The 14,707-nt window shown below is 39.5% G+C and overlaps 1 protein-coding gene across 1 annotated transcript in view; it reads left to right on the top strand.

The window, feature by feature from the left end:
• The window catches only part of DCHS2 (dachsous cadherin-related 2), an 89,797-nt gene that overhangs the window by 34,360 nt on the left and 40,730 nt on the right, over positions 1-14,707 (top strand). The window contains 1 exon segment of the mRNA XM_049632354.1: positions 2,967-3,824. Coding sequence (XP_049488311.1) covers positions 2,967-3,824 — 858 coding nt within the window.

Here is a 14,707-nt window from a genome sequence, read left to right as displayed (position 1 = left end):
AACAGAAACCCATGGGGGAGGGGAAGGAAAAAAAAAAAAAAAGAGGTTAGAGTGGGAGAGAGCCAAATCATAAGAGACTGTTAAAAACTGAGAACAAACTGAGGGTTGATGGGGGGTGGGAGGGAGGGGAGGGTGGGTGATGGGTATTGAGGAGGGCACCTTTTGGGATGAGCACTGGGTGTTGTATGGAAACCAATTTGACAGTAAATTTCATATATTAAAATAAATAAATAAATAAATAAAAAAAAAATAAATAAACTTTAAAAATAAATAAATAAATAAATAAATAAAATAAAATATACAGTTTTTTACTGTAGAAAATTGATACAGAAAAATAAGCTGAAGAAAATGATTCAACCTTAATACCGTAAAAAAATAAACAGGAAAAAAAGGATTCAACTGTAATACCACTCTTAATAAAGAATTTTTGTCCTTAAAAAAAAAAAAAAATCATTGGCTTCTCTCTGGTTTCTGACCTTACCTTTGCTTTCACTTCTTATCCTGCTACCGTGTGTTCTACTGAAACTACCCTTGCAGAGAGACGCTTGGGATCTTGTTGCTAAATCCAGCGGATCTTTTCACTTCTTAATTTGCTTGTCCTGCTTTTGTGCCTTTGCACACCCCGCCCTGGACACTTGGCCCCACCTTGACTTCAGAAGGTCACTTTCTCCTGATCCTTCATGTCCTTTCTAGACAAGCCTTTCCAATGTCCTTGTGCTGCGGGTGGTCTTCTGACTTATTGAAGTTTCCATGGTGTTTGGTGCTTAGTATTTTTTTTTTTTACTTTCCTCATAGACATACTCTCACTGAGTCATTGCATCCAATCCCTGTCTTCAGCTACCACTGCCCCCCTATATCTCCCTATCTTTATCTGCATTCTATGTCTTAACCCCATTAAAGGACATGTTTTTAAGTAAAATAATGACTTTCATACAAATATAAAATTAACAACTGCCAAAGATTTTTTTAAAGTCATGATTAATGAGCAAAACAAAAAGATGTTAGAATTGTTCCAAGAAGAATTCTTATTTTTAGCTTATTCATTTTTGTGAGAGAGAGAGAACCCTCACTCACAAGCGAGTGGGGGAGGGGCAGAGAGAGAGAGGAAGAGAGAGGATCCCAAGCAAGGCTCTGCACTGTCAGTGTCAAAACCAAGCTTTGACATTGCTGCCCAGGCTTCTTCCTAAAACAGAAGTGTGACTCATGATCCTTTCCTGTCTAAAACCCTTCAGGGGCTCCCTACAGATGTTAAGGTAGACTCCTCAGCAGTATACACAGGGCGCTTCATGATTTAACCCTCTCCTTCTCTCCTAAATTCATGTCTTCCCAGCTGCCAGCCCTCTCTCTGCCCTCTGCTTGCAAACACCCAGGGAACCCTGTGTTCTAGTTACACTAAAACATTTGCAGCTATTAACTTCTCATAGTTGTAAGACTTCCTTCAGGCTCCAAATTGTTTCACCTCAAAGACCCAGTCCTCATGCCCAACGGCATCACACTACCAATGTGGAATGCTTCCTTCAGGCTCTCTCCTCTACCTACAACGCACTTGCCAAACCTTTAGCCTGGCCCCTTCCTCTTTAGGGATCAGTTGTGATGTCACTCTCTCCAGTCATTCCCGCTCAGCCAAACACAGGACTGTGTGCCCTTCATCTCCTTCTCAGCGCCCTGTGCATATGATTTTCACACCACACTTTGATGTCCCGGTACTGACCCAAATTCCTCCTGCACTGTAATTCTTGGAGACTGGGATCATGGCTTACTCTCCTCATATTCCCAGTATCCAGCACATGCTTGGCGTGTGGCAGGTTCTCCTTAAATGTCTGCTGAGTGAATGAATCATTTTATCAACTACAAATGCCACAGAAATGTAGGTTTGTCGGATCACCCCTATGTGTGGTACAAATTACTTGTGTGTTATGAATAAAATGCAAATGCAAGTCTCTTCTCCTCAGCCCCTAGCTGTTGTTCTTTTGAATGCTGTTCTACTTCTTCCCCATAGACCCCTGGCAGATGCTAGTAAATCCTCACACTGTTTGGAATAGTGAGCCTCATCCAAGAATGTGCCCTTCATCCAAGATATTGCCGGAAAGTCGTGGAACTATTATTTTTCCTGACTACAAGTTATTTATTTATTCTGAGAGATAGAGAGAGCACAAGCAAGGGAGAGGCAGAGAAAAAGAGAGAGAGGGGAAGACAGAATCCCAAGCAGGCTCTGTACTGTCAGTACAGAGCCCGACATGGGGCTCAAACTCACAAACCATGAGATCATGACCTGAACTGAAACCAAGAGTCAGAGGCTTAAGCAACTGAGCCACCCAGGTGTCCCATTGTTGTTTTATCTCAATGAAAACATATACTTTAATCAGAGGAAAAATATATGAATATAAAAAGTTGTATATGCAGACACAAAAATTCATACTCTTGCAAATCAAGTCAAAGCAAGTAAATTATTTTTTTAAGTTTATTTATTTAGAGAGAGAGCAAGCAGGAAGAGGGGCAGAGAGAGAGGGAGAGAGAAAGAATCTCAAGCAGGCTCCACACTGTCAATACAGAGCCTGACATGAAGCTCAAAACCGTGAACTGTAAGATCATGACCTGAGCTGAAGTCAAGCATCGGACACTTAACTCATTGAGCCACCCAGGCCCCCCTCTAATTATTGATTGAATTAAGATAGATATTGAATTATATTATTTTGTTTATCCCCTGATAAAAGAAGCTTCATGAGGGTGGGGACTCTATCATGTTCACTGTTGTATCCTCCATACTTACAAAACTGCTAGGATGAATAATCATGAAATAAATAATTGTTGAATGCATGAATCCTGCATATATCTCATCATATACATGAATGATATATGTAGCACATATACACATGAATCATATGTGTGTGTATATATAGCCAGCAAAGGGCTGCTACTTCTTCAATTCGAATGGATTTTGAATTTGTATTTGTTTCCTTTCGTAGATGGGAATACCGATGAATACTTTGCTATTAATGAAACATCAGGAGACCTCTCAACCACTCGCGCTTTGGACCGGGAGCAAGTCAGCAATTTTACCTTAGTCATCCTGTGTTCTGACCTAGGGGATCCACCGAGGAGCTCTCTGGTGCAGTTGCAGGTTAGAGTTTTGGATGACAATGACCATGGCCCTTCCTTCCCCACGCTGCATTACCAGGCCTCCGTGAGAGAAGATGCTGAAGTGGGGACAGTGGTTCTGGTACTATCTGCTGTGGACAAGGACGAAGGTCTGAATGGGCAAACTGAGTATTTTCTGGAGGGTGAAGCTTCTGGTACATTCACCATTGATTCTGTGGCAGGTGCACTGAGAACTTGCCACGCCTTGGACCGAGAAGCCAGATCCCAACATACATTTCGGGCTGTGGCCAGAGACTGTAGTGTCCAGGGCTCGAGAAGCACCACAGTAATTATAAAAGTGCATGTCATGGATGTTAATGACAATGATCCGGTGTGGGAGCAGAACCCCTTTGAAATTTTTCTTTCCGCCCAGTCACCTCCTAACCAGACAACTGCCATTCTGACAGCCAGTGACCCCGACTTGGGACCCAATGGAACTGTCATGTTTAGTTTTGCAGAGACCCAGTCGATGTTTTCTATTGATAAGTATACAGGAGAAGTCCAACTTCGGCACAACCCATCTTCAGAATATTTTCCAATCTGGCTGCAGTTAAAAGTTATGGACCAAGGTGTCCCAGCTAGGACAGCCACTGGCCTCTTAGTCGTTCACATGGAAGGAGAAGATAGAAAGATTTCCTTCAGCCACCCTCTGTATAAAGGGACTGTGACTGAAAATTGTGATGCAGGTGAGTGTCCCCTCAAGTTTTTGTATATTGCATCTGTCTGGGCAAAATGTTTAAAATGAAGGTTTATACAACAAGAGTGCTATTGCAGATTCAGTCATAAATTTCTGAGTTCAGCCAATTTTCTTTTATTTTTTAAAATTTTGTCAGCGTTTATTTTTGAGAGACAGAGAGACAGAGCATGAGTGGGAGAAGGGCAGAGAGAGAGGAAGACACAGGATCTGAAGCAGGCTTCTCACTGAGCTGTAAGCATACAGCCCGACCCAGGGCTCGAACTCACAAACCATGAGGTCATGACCTGGGCCGATGTCAGATGCTTAACGACTAAGCCACCCAGGCATCTCAGTATGCCAGTTTTCATCCATAGTACAGTATTAAAACAATACCTTCAATCAGGGCCCCTGGGTGGCTCTGTTGGTTAACTGTCTGACTCTTGGTTTCGACTCAGGTCATGATCTCACGGTTTGTGAGTTCAAGCCCTGGATGGGGCTCTGTGCTGACGGTAGGAAACTTGCTTGGGATTCAGTCTCCCTCCCTCTCTCTGCCCCTTCCCTGTACACGTGTGCTCTCATTCTAAATAAATAAATAAACAAACTTAAAAAACAATACCTTCAAATATAGTAACACACACACACAAACCTTTAAAAACAACAAAGAGTGAAAATACTGAAAAATAAATCATTTAGGGCTTTTGAAGTTTCAGTTAATTTAGGTTTGCAATGTCAAAAATAAACCCTTTATTTAAATGTATATGAATCCTCAACAAGTGTACATTTCCTAAAGTACTTTCTTAGAAGTACAGTAAAAGAGGAGGCATGTTGTGGTTAAATGCTTGAGCTCTGCCTGAGTTTAATTCCAAATTCAACCACCGTGCCTCCTTGGGCAGCTGAATCTCTCTGAGCCTCAGTTTCCTAACCCATAAATTAGGAATAATAATCATACCTACCTCATTAGGTTCTGGGAGCTGAATAAGCTAGTTCATGTAAAGCACTTAGAACAGTGTCTAATACATAGTAAGCATGTAATAAATAGAAACTGCTACTGCTAATATTATTACTTCATTTCGATAGGGTCAGCAGTGGCTTTCAAACAATGCAGTAATATCTGATCCTCAAAGAATTTGCGGCAGATAATACAGCTCAGCACAGGCTTCTGCGAACAGTAACTATTTTTCCTAATAGTGCTGTTTGTTTTCAATTATTTCCTTACATTTATGCCATACTGGGAAGCATAAATAAAAATCAGTTTTAATTATCTTTCTATCCAAAAGTGAAAAGACTTCCTTACAGACAGTCATAAATTGAAAGACATTTGACTTGGGTAATTTTATCTGACTAGAGAGTGCAGGGATGAATCTGCTGATTCTTTCCACCAACTGGGCAAAGCACATGGACTCAGAGGAGCTTAGCTGTTAAAGGTCTGCTGTGTGCTGTGCACCTGCTCGTGGCATTTGTGGTTTGTGTTTTGTCATTTTATCGTGATTCAATTTCAATTTATCTGCACCTACCTACTATTTAAAAGGCACTCTGCATTTCTCTCATTTGATGTATTCATTTCATAGTGAAAATATCTATGTTACACATTTTATACTGCCTTCTCTATGAAAAGAGAATATTCAGCTTAATATTGAATATTAAGTTAGGGTTGTTTTCAGTTGCAGATTATTAACTTGACTTTGACCCTTTTTGGAATTATGGTTATTCCATAGATTGCTTCCACAGAAGGTCTCTTATTGATTCTAAACATAATTCACAGTAAATTGCAGTTTTCTGCATTAAAGGAAATAATAGTGACTTCCAAACTAAATCAGAAATTTGCAACATGAATTTTTATGTGTAATGAGACTTCCAAATAAGCGTTAAATGTTAAACAATATGAGATGCTCCTTAGAGCCATACTTCTATTACTCTTAAGAGGCATGCATTCCAACACCAGAGCAGAACCTGATGGAAAGTAAAGTTAGCATTTTCTAAATAATATAGCACAAAAACAATATGTTAATCTTAAAATTTATTTGATAAAATTACAATATCTTTGAGCCCAGCCTTTGTCTGCAGTGCAAAAACGAACATTTGTCTAAAAGCCCTTGGCACTTGGTCTTTCTGCTGCTACTTGAATGTTTCAGTGACTGAGAGTTTAGAAGGGTGGTTCTTGAAATTGGGTGTGAACCAAATTATCTGTAACCCACTCCTGAAGGATCTGCTTCATTAAGTTTGGGGTCCAGGAATTGTTTTTCACAAGCTCTGTGGGCGATTTGACTGCATGACAAAGTTGGAAAATCTCTTCCTTTGGAAAGTCATTCACACATTGAACCTAGCTCTCCCTCTATCCATAGATAGATATCCTAGCTCTCTGTCTATCCATAGATCTAGTTCTTCCCTTTGGAGCACTCCTCTGCTGTACACAGTCACTCTTCAGATATTTTATTTGCTCTTTCCACTAACTTTTTTAATTAGAGAGAGAGAATGAGAGAGAGATTGCATGAGCAGGGAGAGGAGCAGAGAGAGAAAGAGAAAATCTTATGTAGGCTTCATGCTCAGTGCAGACCCTGATGTGGGGCTTGATCCTACAACCTTGGGATCATGACCTGAGCTGAATCCAAGAGTCAGATGCCCAACCAACTGAGCCACTTAGGTGGCCCTCCTTGAATTTTTTTTTTTATCGAGTGTTATATGCCCGGTACTTATCTACTGGGATATATCAGTGAACTAAAAGACCTAAATGCTTGTCCTCATGAGGCTAATAACGTTCTAGCGGGGATACTGAGACAGTGTCAATGAACATAATGAATAACTATAGTATATGTTAGATGGTGATAAGAGCTATCAAGTAAAGAAAAAGCAGAGCAAGGTAAGAAGGAATTAGGAGGTGTTGGGTGGGGGACAAACAGTAGTTTTAAATAGTAGGTAAGGGCCAGCATCATTGAACTGACACATTTGGACAAAGACCTAAGGAGAGGAGACAGCCATTTGTATATTTGGGGGTACAGTATTTCAGAAAAAAGGAAGAAGCTAGTGGGAGCCTTCCTGGTTTGTTCAAAGAACAGCAAAGAGGACTGTGTGACGAAGCAGAGTAAGCAAGGGCCAGAGCGATGGGAAATGAGGTCGGAGGACGACCAGACCACGTGGGGCCTTGTAGACCACAGGGGGATGTTGGCTTTTACTCAAGTAGTTTTCCCTTCTTTAATTCCTTCAGTTATCTTTCACATAATAAGGTTTCCAACCGCTACTAGTGAACATTCACATTCAGTATAAATTCTTCAGAGTAATAGGCATTAAATATATTATTCTTCAGAAGAACTGGCATGGAAGTCATCATTGTTATTATACTTTTTCACATCAGTGGATACAATTTCTAAATATTAAGTAATGTGCCTGGGCTTTCCCTAATTGTTAGAATATTCTTTTCTCAATTTACCCAGGATCAATTTGTTTGCAGGATTAAGCCAAAATAAAAATCAATATCCAAGGTACCCCAAAGAAAACAGTTCAGTATGAAATTAAGTTATGGATTAGTAAATACAATATTTATGGTTGAATTCAGGAGTGAATTAAAATAACACTAATGAAAACTGCCATGGGAGTGCAAACTTTGCACCTGTTTTCATTTTTGCGATGTGCCGTTCATTTGTATGTCACAGATTCACTCTGTGGATAAGAGGCAGCCATTATGGGAGGGAACTATCTTGATTTTAACCTGTTTGCCCATCACTCAGGCAGCAACTCATCAAATCTGTACACCTTCAGTCTACTTCCAGCCATCACAATTGGGATTAATCGATATGGTTAAGAGTAACCTGGCCTGAGATTAAAAGTTAGTACAGAAGACAGTGAAGACCAAATTACTTTCTTGCCTCTGTAGGTGGGCTTCCTGTTTGAGATTCAGTCAGAAAAGCTAATGATGGGAAGACATCATCCTGCTATATGCATCACTGTGTTTTCTTTGACCTCTGATCAGAGTTGTCCTTCTTAGTCCTCTTGTATTTAGAATAACTGGAATAAACTTAACTGTTATCTTTATAATAGAACTTAAGACTTTAAAAATCAATTTATTAGATCTTATACATAAAAAAGCCTAGAAATACTTCTGGTAGTACTACAAGCATATGGAACCCATAAACATCCAGGTAGGTATACATTTCAAGACACCTGAAGCAATGGGTTGGGACCTCATTATGAAGAGTAAACTATGACATGTTTGAAGGACATAAAGTCTAAATTGAGAGAGAAGCTAAACATTGGGCATATAATAGGAAGGAGAAAGACAGAAGGGAAGGATGACGGTTAAGTAGGCCATTGAGTATGATTAGATGCAACTAACCTGTACCTGGTTCAGCAGGATTTCCTAACCTCCTGTGAAAAACAGTGACAAGGTGCATAACATACTGATTGACATTTCAAGTCGGCCAAAGCTTTACTTAGACATGAATTCAGTTCAGACTGCTGGATCATATCATAGACATCAGAAGGTGATTTTTTTTTTTTTGCTTTGAATTCCAGTAGTTTTATCTTTTTTTTTTAATTTTTTTAATGTTTATTTATTTTTGAGACAGAGAGAGCCAGAGCATGAACGGGGGAGGGTGAGAGAGAGAGGGAGACACAGAATCCGAAGCAGGCTCCAGGCTCTGAGCTGTCAGCACAGAGCCAGACGTGGGGCTCGAACTCACAGACCGTGAGATCATGACCTGAGCCAAAGTCAGAGGCTCAACTGACTAAGCCACCCAGGCGCCCCAAGAATTCCAGTAGTTTTAAAAGACTGTAAATCCATTGATTAGTCCTAGAATGGCCTTGATATAAATTATTTAATAACATTTTATAGCCTCCAGCATTATTTCCTCCCAAATATGTCTTTTGTTTTTCATTTTGTTTTCAAATGCAAAATATGTGCCTTTTGGAAACTTAAATTTTCCGTGGGCTACTCAAATATCCTATCAGTAGGCATCACTTGACATCTTGAGCAAATTCTTTGTTGTATTATCATAAATTTTCATCACTCCAAACTAATTTTAACATTTAAATGTCCTTTTAAGAAAATTAAAAGTTAAAACAAATAGCCCTAACGTATTTATATTTGTTTAACATTTCTTTCTGGCCAAGCCCACAGGTTTGGGTTTTGATTAACATTGCATTCATCTACGAATAATGTTAAATGTAACACCGACTGTTTAAAATGATATATAGTTCAGTATATAGTTCCCATTTAAAAGAAACTCTTTGGTAGGTAAAATCTCTTTAAGAGTTGGTCATGATGTATTCACTTATTCACAGAAAGAGTCACTCTCCAGGATACCAGTTGTCCATAAGAGAGAGAGGCCACCCATACAGCAACGTGAGAGAAAGAGTTGAAATTCAAGTGATTCCCCACTCTTTACACTTGCCACTGTTCCTCTTCAATCTAGATGAGAGGGAATATAACTGTCCTGAATTTTTTGAAGTGAAAAATAAACCACTTGGTTGCCTGTGGTGTTTCAATCCATTCAACAATTTCAGTGGACCTTCTGGAAGCCACCATTTATTTCTTGTTTCACTCCCAATGCTTTGGGTATCCTGAGGAAGATGAATCAGTAGTCACAGTCCCTAGTGTGGATTATTCGCAGCTTCATGCATTTCTTTTGGTTACCATGAGGGGAAAATATGAAATTATGAATTGTATCGATAACGGTGCCTAAAAGTAAATACTCAGACCTCAAAAATCTTGAGATAACATTAAAACATGACGATGTACAGGGCATTCTAACTAGTGAATTATGCATATTTAATTTTGTATCATAAACACATCTGATCTTGATAGTTTGGAGGGCAACCCCTTCTTCTTTGGTCCTTTGGCAGTGGGTCCAGTAAATTTTGGCTCTTACTCTTGGTAGACTGGGCACATGTATGTAGAGTGTGGTGTGATAGGAGTTGGTGTAGCTGAGTGGGTCACCACCATTCTCCACTCACAGTGTATGAGCTGTCTTTCTCCTCCTATAAAGTGGAAATGATAAGGATTTCCTCATAGGGCTACTATAAGGATTAAATGAGGTCATGTAGTGTACTAGTCATTTTTTAAATTGTTATTATTACTCTCCTTCTGTCTCAAATCTTTCATTGAATTCTATAAAGTTCACTGGGTATAAATTCTTACCAGAGCAACCAGTTGTTACACAGCAATAATATAACAACAGTGAAATGCTTTCAGGTTTTAAAGCCCCACCATTCCATTCCATTCCATTTTGTCTCCAAACAAGATAGCAATTATACTTTCCTAGGTGACAAAGCTCCCATAACTATGGAAGTTATGGGAAGAGTTCCCATAATCTGTGTCATCTATAACTTTGGAACAGGGCCCAACATATACATTTTTATGATAATGACAAAAGGGGAAGCAATTATGTATCACCTGTCACCCCTTTTTCATTTTATTTAAGGCCAGTCTCATACTTGGAATGAAACTCATTGGAATGAGTGGTATCTAACTAGCCCAGTATGGCATTTCATCACCTTACCTATGACTAAGATAGCTCTGGAGGAGATAGAGAAGAGTACCTTCGATGAGGTCAGTCTGTCTCAGAGCAAGATAAACGTCTCAAAAGGCAGCTTTCATCTTTGGAAATTAACCCCAGTCTCACATCTGGGCCTCAGCCATTATAGGCTCAACACCTCATCTTATTAACAAGCCAGGCAGTTACTTCCCCCAGGGTTGGAACTTATTAACCAATATGAAGGAGACTGATACATCGACCAGAATGTCAGTTTTTAGGTATATGAAAAACTATACTTGCCGTGTGGATTACAACAGTCCTGCCAGGATGAAAAGGTCTCTCTTTCTAGGAGAGAGGACACAGGAAGCCACACTGTAATCAGAAAGTTGTTACAAGTTATTGCTTATTAATCCTAAACAGTTGAAGAGGCTCTCTTGAGCTTTCCAGTGTGAACTTGATGACCTTTAGATTGTTGAAACAGTGACAAAACAGGTTTTATACCTAGCTGACTTTGAAGTCTTGTGAAGGCCTGGGGAGAAATCTGAGTTAGGATGTTAGGAGGGTACTGTGGTAATCCACATGATGAATGACCATAAAGGGTCAGGGGAGATTTTATTTTATTTTATTTTATTTTATTTTATTATTTTCCAGTTTATTCATTTATTTTGAGAGAGAAAGAGAGAGAGAGAACATGCACAAGCGGAGGAGGGGCAGAGAGAGAGAGAGAGAGAAGGGGAGGGAGACAATCCCAAGCAGGCTCTGCACAGAGCCCCACATAGGGCTCAATCATTGGGAGATCATGACCTGACCCAACATCAAGAGTTGGTGGCTTAACTGACTGAGCCACCCAGGCGCCCCTGAGGAGCTTTTAAAAATTACCTCTACCTAGACATCCACAACCCCCACGCAATTAGATGAGATTTTTGAAGGTACATCAGGCATTGTGAATGGGTAGAAACTCCCATGTAATTATGCATGCAAGCCAAAGGTGGAGGTAGAGAGAGGGCCTAGAAGAAATGCAAAGTAATAGCAGTATTTTGCAAGGGTTGAAGTAACGCATCTACCAAAGAGACTGAGGTGTAGGGGCTGGCCAGGGCATCACTGAAAGTCTGGGAGGGTAGTGTTAGAGGAGCAGGAAGGTGATGCGTTCAAAAGGCAGGGAGTGGTCAACAATTTCTAATTTGCAGCAGAGGTTAGGTAAGATAAGGACCGAACAGTGAGCACTAGTTTAGTTGGAGGTCTGTTCCCAGTGCAGAAGTGCATGAGGTGGTCGGCTGCTACCCAGCACTCAGAAAACCTCTCCTTCACGGGGTAGGGGAGTGTTTCCGGGGATGGTCTGAGGATGCCATCTTGATACAAGGAGGTAAGGACACAGTAGAAAGGAAGGCATGTCTGAAAAGATAAGTCCATGCACCGAGTATAAAGGATAAGACAATAAGAAAAAAAGACACAATTAGCAACATGAGGAGCATCCGGAAAGGAGTTTCTGAAGAGTAAGTTCACCTTGGTGAAAGAGTTCAGGATTTGGCAGAGAATAGAGGCCAGGAACGGAGACCACCAACATGCACTCCAGAGTCGACTGCGGCTGCTTACAAGGAATTATGTGCAGCCAGATAAAATTTAGCAACTTCAGGGAGGATCGGAAACATTAGGGTGAACTAAGTCACTAGAACTATTTTAGAAGCTAAGGTCCAGTGAGGTGCAGAGCGAGCGGGGATGAGAAGTTCAGTCTGTTTTCAAAGGCTTGGCTGTGAAGGGTAACAAAGGACCATGGCAGTGGCTTGAAGAGTCTTGAAGATCAGAAGGGCATTTTGTTTTGTTTTTGAAAGCCAGAAGAGATTTGGACATTTGTGATTTATAGCACTGTTAAGTTTACTGAGAAATCTCATTTATATTTGAGTATAAAACGGGAATAAAACACTTGGAAATATCAGGATTTCTTTTCTTTCCTTTTTGTTTTCAATTAGCATCTATTATTTGTGGATGTTGAACCCTGGTTTCAGATTTTTATATTTTGAGGACAGCAGTGCATCTCCCTCAAGCTGTGACAATCAAATGGAATCATTAAAATACTTGATTATAGTATTCATTATGTGGCAGCTAAAAACATCTTAAACGGCGTTTCTTTAATCTAAGTAAAACATATTTTTAAGATTTTTAAGACATTCACTTTGTTTCTTGAAGTAATTGGAAATGTGCCAGGTATCTAACCACCAAAGTTGAGAAGTACTTGTATTGAAAAATTGTGCAACCTTTCTTTCTGGACATATGCAGGCTCTGGATTCTAGCTGGCTCAGGGATGCCAGGAGCTGGAAAGGAGAAAAAGGACAGCTCTTGAAAACGAAGGGAAATTGGAGTCTGGTCATCAACCTGGGGGTGCAAACTAGACAGGGAATCATTGGAAAATGAGGGGAGATTAACAGCCTCAGGTCTGCAGACAAGATTTGAGATTCTGATCCAACAGTGAAGCAACACTGAAAATTCTCAAGCTCATGCTTTAAATACAGTCTTCTGTAAATCACAAAATTAGAGAGGTAGTAGGAACATCAGGGAGTCACTTTAACACCTGCCTTTCTCTAAGTTGTTATAAGTGAATTTCAAATGATTCAATGCATCCATTTATAGATAATCTTCCTTTTAAAAAATTTGGCCACCAAAATCTGTAACCCCATTAAAAATTCATTTCAGACTTAATCAATTTTGTTGACTTCTCATTTCATGTATTAATTCTGTTTTGGTTTTCTGACACATCTCTCTTTTCCTAAAGCTCATAAAAGGTCAATAAGCACTTTTCATAGCTTCCTCTATTAATTTCCTTAAGGTATTCACAAAAGCAAATGTGTTCAAAATTGCATAGCATTTACATTTTAAAACATGGTTTTCATCTGTTCACAAATTTTGGAAAATTATTTATTTTGAGATTTTCCATGCTTTGTCTCATCCCAGGGGTGAATTCTTTGGAAAGCTTTAGTAACATATGTGCAGTCATTTCTGATGATGGGAAGAGGAAAATCAACTTTTCTTCCTTTTCTAATTGTGGTAAGAGACACATAACAGAAAATTTACCATTGTAAATAATCATTTTTAAGTGCACTGTATGGTAGTGATAACAATAGGCCCGTCATTGTGCAGTGGATTTCTAGAACATTTTCGTCTTTCAAAACGGAAATTATACTCATTGAACAACTCTTTCCCTTCCCTCCAGCTTCTAGCAACCGCCATTCTACTTCTGCTGCTCAGGGTGTGGCTACTTTAGATACCTCGTATAAGTGGAGTCAATGAAGTATTTGTCTTTTTGTGACTGGCTTATTCACAAAATCAAGGTTCCTCAGTGCCTATGACAGGATTTCCTTCTTGTTAAAGGCTGAATAATGCTTTATTGTATGTATATACTACATTTCTTTATCCCCTCATCCATCCAAGGACATTTAGATTATTTCTATCTCTTGGCTGTTATAAAAAATGTTGCAGCGAACATGGATATGCAGGTATCCCTTTGATATCTTATTTTCAGTTCTTTGGATATATGCACCCAGGTGGGATTTCTGGATATATGACAGCTTTAATTTTAATTTTTGGAGAAACCTTCATACTGTGTTCCATAGGAGCTACACCATTTTATAACACCACCGGCAGTGTCCAAGGATTCCAATTTCTACATATCCTCACCAACACTCGTTATTTTCTGTTTTGTTTTTGTTTTTGTTTTCTAACACCCATCCTAACTGAAGTGAGGTGATATCTTGTGGTTTCGATTTGCATTTCCCTGATGATTAGTGATACTGAGCATCTTTTAAAAATCTGTTGGTCATTTTGGGACACCTGGGCCACTCAGTCGGTTAAGCTTCCAACTCTTGATTTTGGCTCGTGTCATGATCTCAAGGTTTGTGAATTAGAGCCCCGCACTGGGCTCCGTGCTGACAGAGTGGAGCCTGCTTGGGATTCTCTCTCTCCCTTCTCTCTCTCTCTCTCTCTCTCTTCCCCTCCCCTGCTTGTGCTCTCCTGTCAAATTAAATAAATAAACATAAAAAAAAAAATATGCCTGGGGATTTCTTTCTGGAATCTTCTGTTCTATTGGTCTCTCTGTATCTGGCCAGTACCATACTGTTTTGATTACTCTAGCTCTGCACTATTGAAGTTAGTAAGTGTGACGCCTTCTGCTGTTTGGTTGTTTTTTCCCTCGTGATTATTTTGGCTATTTGGAAGCATTTGAGATTCTATGTGAATATTAAAATTCTTTTTTTCTGTTTCTGTAAAAAAAAAAGCCATTGAGATTTTGATATGGATTGCATTGATTCTGTAGATTGTTTTGGGTGGTGTAGACATTTTAATAATATGAAGTCTTCCACTCCTCATGGAGTGACCATAGAATGTCTTTCCATGTATTTGTGTCTTCTATAATTTATTTTAGCAATGTTTTATAGTT

This window comes from Panthera uncia, chromosome B1 (genome assembly GCF_023721935.1).
Source record: "Panthera uncia isolate 11264 chromosome B1, Puncia_PCG_1.0, whole genome shotgun sequence".
In the NCBI taxonomy this organism is placed as follows: domain Eukaryota; kingdom Metazoa; phylum Chordata; class Mammalia; order Carnivora; family Felidae; genus Panthera; species Panthera uncia.
This window is presented reverse-complemented; position numbering and strand designations above follow the sequence as displayed.